Here is an 11575-nt window from a genome sequence, read left to right as displayed (position 1 = left end):
AGGGATGGAGGGATGGAGGGATGGAGGGATGACGGGATGGAGGGATGGAGGGATGGGGGATGGAGGGATGACGGGATGGAGGGATGGAGGGATGGAGGGATGACGGGATGGAGGGAGGGAGGGATGGAGGGATGGAGGGATGGAGGGATGGAGGGATGAAGGGATGGAGGGATGGAGGGATGGAGGGATGGAGGGAGGGAGGGAGGAAGGGATGAAGGGATGGAGGGATGGAGGGATGGAGGGAGGGAGGGATGAAGGGATGGAGGGATGGAGGGATGACGGGATGGAGGGATGGAGGGATGGAGGGAGGGAGGGATGACGGGATGGAGGGAGGGAGGGATGGAGGGATGAAGGGGAGAAGAGATGAAGGGATGGAGGGATGAAGGGGAGGAGGGATGAAGGGATGGCGCAGGGGTGCCCAATACGATGACCGGTCGATCGCAATGGAAATATATAGGAAATTTGCAACAAAAATACCGAAACGCAAAGGTAGTGGTAGATTGTGTGACATCGCCCCCCGCCCCCCGACCCCCAAAACTTTTTTTTCAATTACATCTTTTCTGAATGTCACACGATCTACCCGCACTACCTTTGCGTTTCTTTGATTCATCCCTATGGAATTTAACATTTCATTGACTGTTTTAACTCTACTGCTTTACTCAAGTCAATCGCTACATTGACGTTCCATCCATTTAGGGAAGATGTTGAGGTTAATTTGCTCCCATCACAAATGTAGGGAGGGAGAGAGGGAGGGGTGGTTGAATGTAGGGAGGATGGGTTGAATGTCGGGAGGGAGGGATGGATGGAAGTAAGGAGGGATGGAGGGAGGGAGGGAGGGGTCGTTGGTTGATTGTTAATTTCTGTCGATAATTCCATTCCTGTTCCAAAACACTGAGGCATGTGTGTTACCTTTCTGTACTGGCTGATGTGCAAGCAGGTCGAAAGGTTTGTTTCCCTCAGGTGACAAGCCCCAGACCCCCTGGATGCAGTAACTAGGTACACATTCACACCGGTTGAGCAGGTGTCCAACCGGTGGCTCTGGCCCTCGGAGGGCTACAGCCCAGCCCTGGGGGCAAAATGCTAGAATAGGATTGCAACAAAACGTTTAAAACAAGGCCTCAGAGTTGGCCTTCAAGAGAGAGAAAAGACAAACAGGTATATCGAAATGATTAAATATTGCTTGTTGTAATTCCCAATAGAACTTGGTGGCACTTTCATGCCACACTACAAAACTAATCCAAATATTTCTGAAGGCTGAGAAAGTGCTTGCTATTAACTTTGACTTGGACATTGTCCCTGTCAAAGAGAAGAAAAGTTAATACAGAACAATAGTTATGTTTCGAGGGTTTTGGAAGAGGAAACATGTATTCACTGAAATGAATGGAAACCCAGCCCAATGTGTATACAGCAAGAGCGGTTTAAAAAAGATTATTTCCAATGTACCCAGAGGGAAAGCTTGGTAAACTTGGTGACGGCTTTTTGAGGAGTAAAATCCCCTCATAATCAGACAACTATAAGGAGAGTTATCGTGTAACACATATGATGATGAGTCACAGCCATACCATTGATGTGTCCGAGCGTGCCAGACGAAACCAAAACAAACACAGCAATCTCGGCTAATTTCCTGCCGCATTCAAGAAGACTCTTAACGTATTGTTTGCGCCACTCTCTTGTTTGACTTCTGAAACAAACACAAGCATACTTAAATAGCCCTTTGTTCTGTCGGTTTTTCCTCGTTACCCTGGGAACGCGTTGTGCAAAGCCTGTTTTTCTTTTCCATTATTATATTCTCTCTCTCTCCCTCTCTGTCTCTCTCTCTATGTCTCTCTTTCTGCGTGGGGTCCTCAGCTGGCAGATGAATGCTCTGTAGCACTGAGCTAATTGGCCCAGGCTGCTCTGGTCCACACCTCAGATATCCAGCTTATTTATCTGTTTAATCCGTTTTATGTCCTCATCGATCTCTGTATTTTTATTTCTCCTGTTCAGTTACCCTCACACTCCTTTCAGAGGATTTTGTTTTGCCTTGGGGTTTTTTCTGCATTGTTTAACGAAAAACGTTTCCGTCGTGTTCATTGTTACGTGGCATCAAGGTTGGTCAGGATGAGGTTGAGCCTTGCTGTGACTCACTTAGCAAAGTCAAAACTCATCTCAACACTTCACTCTTACTTCACTTTCTCATCTCCTTATTCCATTTTAGGGGTAGGCTTTCTGTTTGTATTCCCACTTTTTCCGGTAGATCATATTTATTTTCTGTTTCCAGCATAAAGGTTGACTACCGACTTTCTTGATCTTACTGTTGTATATCTCCTCCTCCTCCTCCTCCTCCACCTCTTCGTCTCCACAGCACCCCTCCCACAGCGGCTCCTCCCTGGCTACAGCCAGCTCCGACGGCAGCCTGCAGACCACCCTGGAGGAGGGGCTGAGCTTCAGCGTCACCCTGACAGGACACCAGGGCCTCCAGCAGCCCCTACTCTGCCCTTTGCCCCCCAGCCAGCCCCTCTCCTACACCAGTACACCCCCACCGCACACCGCCCAGGCCCATGGCTCGGCCACACTGCGGGGTCGCAGCACTGCGCTGACCCTCCAGGCCACCAGGGGGCACCAGAGGAGCCAGAGCAGCTGTGGGGGCAGCATCAGTCCAGGGGGCCTCCGCCAGGACTCCATGGATCCCTCGGACGAGGAGGCGGGCACGGGGTCTGGGCGTGGCGGTGCCGGCAGCCAGGCGTTCAACAGCGAGCACCTCTCAGACGTGCTGAGCAGCCTTTCGCTGACGTCGCTGCTCTCTCCGGTCTCTCTGGAGCCCCCTGTGGTGAAGAAGTGTAACAGCACCGGCTCCCTCAATCAGGCCAACCTGTCCACACGGAGCCAAGATGGCCGCCAGTGTTGCGGCATTGATGCCCATGGCTACTTGTCCAACCCCTGGGAACAGTACCGGGGAGAGCAAGATGGCGGATTTAGCATGGTGAACAGAGGCAGCGACAGCCAAATAGCGAACACAAGCCCCAGAAAAAACAGATGAAATACCTCTCTCCCTCTCTTTTCCTCTTCTTCCAACTCAATACTTTCTCCCTCCATTTGCTATTCTGGGATGGCGGATTGCTGGGCGAGAGACTATTAACTTGCTGTCCGTGAGGTCCTGCCACTGCTGACAAACTTCCTATTCCTGTTGCTCATCACGAATGGCGAGATGTCCGTGTGCTCGGTTGGCTGCCGTGGTTTGAATGTCTCGTCTTTACCGCAGAAGACGGGATTAGCGGAGCGTTAGCGTAATGAAGACCCTAGCTCGAAGGATTGATTGCTGGAGACACTGGAAGAGAATTTAGCAGCACCGGTGTGGTGTTGGAGCTTAGCTAGCTAGCTAGATACAAAATTAATGTTTCTCTTTGAAACAGGGCTAGCATGACGCACCACTCAGTCTCACCCTCGCAAAAACACAACTTTGTTCAAAGGCAGTTGAATAATCATCTGGGGATCCTTTTTGAATAACAAATTAACTTTGTACAGATGTTTAGGGTTTTTGATTTGTTTTTTGTAAGAACCGTCACCAACCGTAGCATCGACATCTAAATATTTTTTCTACCTGTTTAGCCGATTCCACAGGGGCGGGAAAACCGCTGTTCCACTTGATGTGTTCTAACGTTGTGCTTGACAAGAGTGTTGGAGTTGTGTTGATGTAGTCATGACGATGTAGTCATGACAATGAGGAGAAGAAAAGGAGAGCAGGAGGGCAAAAAAAAAGTAATGGCTAGTCTGAAAATAGCCGTAACAGGTGAGGAGGCAGGTGAGGGGGGGGAGGGGGGGTGGGGGGGTGGCGGGGTCAAAGAGCAGAATGGGTGAACCGCTGCTTCAAAGCAACTGGTGAGGGTGAAGGAGCAGAGCAATGCTACACCATCACTCCTTCGGCTCTGCCGGGAAAGGGCTAAAACAGGAACAGCTAACAGGTCTGCATGAGTGCCATGACCACAGTGTGACCCTGGCACGACCCCACCAATGAAAATACTTCAGTTAGTTTTTAGTCCACCTGGTTTCTGATGGAGATTAGGTTGAGCACATCGTGGCAGTACCAGAGGTATCCCCATTCCTTAGGCAATGGAAGGAAATCATTTGAATGTGTACACCCGATATCTACTAGTGATGGAACTATTGACTATACATATATATATGATACGAATACGAGGACTATACAGATACATAAAAGAAGACAAATACAACCGTCAGAAAGACGAATGAAGACTGTTGTACTTGATGATGTGGGCCGTAGTGTAGAGAGAGAGAGAGACAGTATCGGAGAGGGACAGCTGATATACTGAATAAATAGTTGTTTAATCTACAAGCAGATAGTCTAATCAATGGGCAGCAACAGAAGTACGGCGGCCATCGAGGGCCAACTGTCATGTTTCACTCTGTGCACTGTTTCCTGCCTGTTTTACCAAGTTTTTAATGAAAGCACGACATACAAGAGATGGTGATTAATACTTTGACTGGAGGCAGTTATTTATAAATCCACTGGAGGTGGAACTCAGGTGAAGAGTAGCACACACTGAAATCATTTTTACACAAATGCAGGAGAACACACACGCACGCGCACACCCACACATACACACACTCACTGCACAAGACCACCGCAACGAAGCGCAGTATGCTCCCACATTTTGATTTCATTAACCTTTGGAAGCAGATAGATGAAGGAGAGAGAGGGTGGGATGGGGGGGAGGGTCTCTTGCCCTCCTGTTTTATCATTTCGTCCTGCTTCGTCCTCTCCTTAGCTCTCTGTTCGCATTGATTTAGAAAGGAGAGCTGGCATCGCCAAATGGCGGTTGACTTTCCCCCCTTATTTGAGATATGCAATATGGGTACGGTAGACTCACGGTGAGGTAGGCAATGTGGCTACGGAAGAGTATATTTATAAAGATGTATGTGATTTTAAATTCATCCCCGGGAGCTCTGAGGTCATTTCGAATGGTGATGTGGTGGAACGTCATGTGACTCGAGGTGGTGGAATGTGTTAACCCTTCTTTCCCCCTCTTGCCGCCTTTTGATTTCCTCTTCAATGCATGTGTTTTCTCTCCTTGTTTGTTTTGTAAATGTCATTCTAGTACCATGCTAATAAAGCTAGCTAGCTTTTCACGAGCGACCCGCTCCTCCTCTCCTCCTCCTCGATCCTTGTTCTATTCTTCTAGCACCGATGATGAAGATGATGATGATGGTAGTGAATGTGAAGATGGAAGTGATGAAGATGATTAGATTCCATGTCCCAGCTCGGACGACAGAACATTATTTCCTTTATTTACAGAATTCCCAGCATATTTAGGAAACGGTGAGGACATTTTTGCTGCACTGTTTTGGCTGTCTCAATGTCCTTGACTTATTTGAGCACATTTAGTAGGACCATGAAAAAGGATCTGTCAACTGGTCTTTGAGATCTAAGAGAATAAAGGAAAAATAATATATTCTCAATACGGTGTAATACAATGTGGTGTGTATGTGTGTGTGTGTATGTGTGTACAGGCAGACAAAAACACACACACTCTAAAACACACATATTCACTAAAAACAGATACAAAGCGCTAGCAGAATAATAAGTGCAATTAGTGTCCCAAGAAGACTATCTTGTGTTACTTGACCTGCTACCCCTAAAACACACACAGACACACACACACACAAACACACACACATGCACACACACACACACACACACACACACACACACACACACACACACACACACACACACACACACACACACACACACACATGCATACAACACACCAACACCACCACACACACACACACGCTTCACAGATGCATGCAACACACCAACACCACGTGCACCCACACATACACACAGTCAATGAGGGAGTGGACTATTTATTTTAATAACCAGGGAGGTGGCAGTGGCGTGACTTAAACACACATCTACTATGTAAACCTGTGTGTGTGTCTGTGTGTGTGTAGTATGCCAACATGTGTGTACAATATGTGGGGCGAGACGGACAGATGAGGAGATGGCTGTTCCCCTCATTTCTCTCTAATGGCTCTGGATGGATCATTAAGGTAATGGACGTCTGGATTATACATACATATTTACTCACACACACACACAAATCCCTTGCACAACCTGTGTGCAATTGTGTATGGTGTTAGTACTAGTTCTCACTGCTTACTATTTACGTATTTCTGTTTTCCATGACTTCAGAAGGCCTTTGGGCATCTTAAAGGAATGCATGCTGGAAAATGAGCTTTCTTAACCCTTAGTGATGAGAAAGGGACCTAGCCTTCAGCAAACAATTGAGTTGGTGTCTCTACCTCCACAGATGGTTACATTTCTAAATATTGTCCATTCATTCTGAAAACCTTCAGGGAAAATATCCATTGATACCCTTTTTATTAGGCCATTGGTAAAAGAGATATGATTGCATGAAGCAAAGGACAAGGACGAACGTCAATGTTTGTCTTCGTCATCGGGGTGATAACATCACACACACCTTAACACCTGGAACAGAGGGACGACAGCTGTTTACTAACGAGGGCCCTAACGAGGGACAGGTGAGAGCAGATAGAGGTGAATGTGGATGTGTGACAGAAACTCAAGCCTATCCATTCGAATACAACAATAATATAGATTATACTTTTAGAAATAACTTAAAAAAAGAGTATGGTGAATCTGTGTGATGATGTGATGATGAGAGATAGGAGGAGAGACGGCATGTATTAGCATGTGTATGCTAAGCCCTGATGTTCCCAGAGGCTTGGTAGCTAGCGGCATTAGCCTTCATGTGCCGGGGAATGTGCTGATTGGACAGAGAAAAAAGCAATCCGAACCCCAAGGTCAGTCGGACTCACATGCGATCATGCATTCGAATACACAAACACGCACACACACACACACATACGCACACCAGCATCATCCACACCTGTATGCTGATAAATGTACTGCACCAAACAAATTCACACCAACACACACACACCTTCACATGGAATAATGTTGAAACACAAAGACATATGCTCAGCACACACAACACCTGCCCAGGGAGAATTGGCTTACACACCCCCAAAAACACACACACACACACAGACAAATGTAAGATATGTTCTATGCACGGACACACAGACATATGTAACTCACAACGACTTTCACACATATATTTGTAGCATACCCACATGCGCGCACATGCACGCATACATATTTCATGCGCTCACACACACGTGTCCCTTGCTCAGCATGTGGACCACGCGGGAAGGAGCGTACACATACCAAGGTCAGGAGGAAACAGGTGGCATTCTACAGCAGGGGGATGCTTGTCACACACTGGCCTCTGAGTCAGTGTTCGCAGCCTGGTTACGTGGGTCAGCTCAGTCACACGGATCGCAACCGGTGTCCGCTAGTGATCCTTTTCAGCTGTAGAGAATTCTGTTTTGTTTTTTTATGATATTAAAAGTCCCCATCCATTTACGCTTTTATTCAAAGCAACTTGCAGTCAATACATTTTTTAAGATGAATGCCATCAAGGTGCAGGTTGAGGTGAGGACGGGTTGGGGTGAGGGCAGGTTGGGATGGGGGCACCTTGCTGTGAGGACAGGTTGGGATGAGGACAGGTTGGGGTGGGGGCACCTTGCTGTTAGGACAGGTTGGGATGAGGACAGGTTGGGGTGGGGGCACCTTGCTGTGAGGACAGGTTGGGATGAGGACAGGTTGGGGTGGGGGCACCTTGCTGTGAGGACAGGTTGGGATGAGGACAGGTTGGGGTGGGGGCACCTTGCAGGACAGGTTGGGGTGAGGACAGGTTGGGGTGGGGGCACCTTGCTGTGAGGACAGGTTGGGGTGAGGACAGGTTGGGGTGGGGGAACCTTGCTGTGAGGACAGGTTGGGGTGAGGACCGGGTTTGGGTGACACCAAGTGTCTCTGTGGTCATTCTTGAACCAGTGAACCTAATATCAGTGTATCCGGGTGAGGTTCTTAACAGGTGTATGACACATCATGTTGAGGTGTAATTGTGCGTAAGATGTTAAAGATGTTTATTTTTCACATATAGCTCTCCTTTTACTAAAGTAATAATCTTAATTCGAAAATGAGGTGAACCTACCACACACTTTTATAACACTTCTCCTGGGGAGAAATAGTTCCTGTATTTACATGCTGGAGTTCAATTATCGTGCTAGGAGACTATTTCTACCAAGTACAAGGTCAGTAGGCGCTGCCAAATAGTTTCTTCCAATTTTCATCCCAAGAGGTGAAAGCACTCATAGGAAATCACGTTTTTAATGAGTTTCCCCAAGAGGAAAATGAATGAGGGAATAAATATTTCTCGTGTCACAAATCTAGTGTCATAAATGTGATTTGAGATTAATAATAATAATAATAATAATAAAAGTCTTATATTAGACAAGCCCAAAATCTGGGTGAATGCTGCGTCTAACTTTATTTTGCATCATATCTGTTTCAACCAATCATGTTGCTTGAGGGCTGGGATCTAATTGGCAAACAGCAGTATTAAACTTTTACAAAGTGTCTGTATAGGCCTCATCAACACCATGTAGACTGGCTCCTGTAGGAATACACTGGTATCATATCTCTGCGACAAAGCAGGAAACATGGCATTACTCTGCTCGCTATTGTAATGATATACACGAGTAAAGGCACAGGGGCACACATACTCACCCCATATGTATAAGACAACCCCATGCTATATACTATTTTTAATTATTATGAATTTGCTTGCACATATGATGGCACACACCAACAAGAACTTACACTCCAATTTAACCACTCTTGAATTGGATAAACACACACAAGCACATACACATTTTGAAGAAAGGTAGGACATGCAAGGCCACACATAGACAACTTAATGTCGCACAAACAGACACACTACCCCCTCTTTCTTTTGCTAAATATGCAATTTACTGTATATTATCGGCTTGCATCTTGTCTGACACTTCATATAAGTCCATACACACAAACACACACACACCAGTGTCGATATCTACACTGGCGTCAGCACTTTTTCACCGCTTGAGCTGGCATGGCATTTAGATTTGAGTGTGTTTATTTGAGCATTAAGGCAAGATCATAGTTGAATGTGGCGCAAAATTTGTTCCCAACGTAACCCCTCATCAACAGATGATAAAAAGAATCATATAGTTGCATCACAACCAAATTTGGAAACATATTGTGTTTCTGCCGGGCTGCCCACATCAGCTTCCTGTCCTCTCCCATCCCCATCGTCCTACTCCATTTCATAATCCATAACCGTATTGAACCCTCTGAGGATAATCATCTAGCTGATGCATTAGTGTCCCTCACCATCTCTTCATGTTCCTCACCATCTCTTCATGTTCCTCGTCATCTCTTCATGTTCCTCATCATCTCTTCATGTTCCTCATCATCTCTTCATGTTCCTCATCATCTCTTCATGTTCCTCATCATCTCTTCATGTTCCTCACCATCTCTTTATGTGTTCCTCACCATCTCTTTATGTGTTCCTCACCATCTCTTTATGTGTTCCTCACCATCTCTTTATGCGTTCCTCCCCACCACTCTTCATATGCTCCCTTCACATCCTAACAAACGGCTTTTACTGTTCCGCAAAGACCTTCAATTGATCTTCAAAATCTCTCCAAATGTTTCCTCACATTGGTCCTCAACGATCTTGAAATTACCTTGCGAATCCTAAAATATTCTGCAACGATCTTGAAATGTTTTCAAATTTGAAAAACAGTTTCCAAATGTTCCTCACAGTCCAATTCTAATTCTCAATTATTCTGTTCTGCATATTCAAATTTTACATCATTTTAGAATTTGTTCCTCTAAACAACATGTCTCAAGTAGTTATTCAACACCTCCAAATGCGGCCTCGCATATGTTTCATGTCTCAATCAAATGTTATTTTTAATTGTAACATAACAGGAAAACATATTTTGCTATGCAAAGCAAATTGAGCTGTCTGTGGGCTGTGTGTGTGTGTGTGTGTGTGTGTGTGTGTGTGTGTGTGTCTGTGTGGTCTGTCTGTCTTCGTGTGTGTGATTGATTTATTCTGTTATGACTGTTTTTTTGGCTCTGTGGATTTAATCTCTTGTGCCAAAATGTTCTGAATGAGCAATATTGTGGAACACGGAACAAACACACACACACATGCATAATGTGCATGTGTTTTTCTGCGTTTCCGTCACAGAATATACTCCCTCTAAATAAAAATGACCACTTAATATCTGTTGAGAAATGTAAACATTATAGTGTTTTTTACCCATTAACAGCACCTTAACCATTTAGTTTTTTATGTTTACAGGCCAGTCTTTGCCTCTCCAATATGGTTTCATTGTTGAGATACGATCCAAAGTCCAATGTGCCTCTATATATATATATAAATATATTAAATATATAACCTTGAATTCAGAATGGTATTTAAGCTTCTGAATGGGAAGATGGAGATGTGAAAAAAGAATCTCTCTCTCTCTCTCTCTCTCTCTCTCTCTCTCTCTCTCTCTGGCAGATATTACAAGGCAAGTGATTAAAGAGGGGTGGTGATTATTTAAACTGATTGAAGGAGTGTCAGGGCACTACGTTTCAGAGCAGTCACTTTTCGTGATGTTTAAACACTGAGGGAGGAGAGAGGGGGTCAAAGAGAGGAGGGGAGTGTTGAGGAGAGATGGAGGAGCTGTTGAGAGGAGGGCGGGCAAGAGAGGAGAATATAGGTGGGAAGAAGAATTGGGTAGGGGGGAAGACGGCAAACGAGGACGCACAGAGTACAGGAGAAGAGCAATTATAACAGAACGGGGAGCGTTTGAGTAGGTAGGGTGTAAGAAATTATTTATTTGATCTCTTATCTCTTAAGTGCTTCAATATAGAGTATCTCCGTCTTCCCCATTTCAGTTCTTGGCCTGAGGAGAGGAGTGCAGAACTAGTCTGCTGACAGATCTAGTTAGCGAGCAATTAACGAGCAAAACATCCACTGATAAACGCAGCATTAAACAGTAAAGTTTCACTGGGTTCAGAAAACAAAGTGAGAGAGAAAGGGGAGGAGACCAGAGGAAGGGTTCACACAGGGTAATGAGGGTGAATGAGAGAGAGGTGGACGAGGAGGCGTGGAGGAGAGATCCTGACACCTAGTTACACCTGAGAATTCATGCAGACCAAAGACGTAGGCTGGTGGAGACGGGAGAACCGCTAGGAAACAGGTGATAGGCTAGGAAGCACAGCAGGAAACAAGCTGTAACTCTGTTTGCTATTGTAATAATATACACTAACAGAGGCACAGGCGCACTTGTAGACAGACAACTTGTGTAAGAAAACCACATACAATTTGTAAATATTATAAGAAACCATGCAGAGCAGAGGAGAAGGCTGGTGGAGACACGAAATGAGCTAGGAGATAGGAGATATGCTAGGAAACAGGAGATACGACAGAAAACAGGAGATATGCTAGGAAACGGGAGATACTATATAAAACAGGAGATACACTAGGAAACAGGAGATATGTAAGGAAACAGGAGCTTTGCAAAGGAACAGGAGATGTGTGAGGAAACAGGAGATATGCTAGGAAACAGGCGACACACAGATATACACTCACACTAGCAT

General features: G+C 45.5%; 1 protein-coding gene across 1 annotated transcript in view; it reads left to right on the top strand.

Annotated features, from left to right (window-relative positions):
• Nucleotides 1-3245, top strand: part of LOC130380050 (voltage-dependent T-type calcium channel subunit alpha-1I-like) — a 109813-nt gene extending 106568 nt beyond the window's left edge. The window contains exon 20 of the mRNA XM_056587233.1: nt 2302-3245. Within this exon, the coding sequence (XP_056443208.1) occupies nt 2302-3019 (718 nt within the window). The 3' untranslated portion in view covers nt 3020-3245. The remainder of the gene's footprint in view (nt 1-2301) is intronic.
• The last annotated feature ends 8330 nt before the right edge of the window (nt 3246-11575 follow it).

Source organism: Gadus chalcogrammus, chromosome 3 (assembly GCF_026213295.1).
Source record: "Gadus chalcogrammus isolate NIFS_2021 chromosome 3, NIFS_Gcha_1.0, whole genome shotgun sequence".
Taxonomy (NCBI): Eukaryota; Metazoa; Chordata; class Actinopteri; order Gadiformes; family Gadidae; genus Gadus; species Gadus chalcogrammus.
This window is presented reverse-complemented; position numbering and strand designations above follow the sequence as displayed.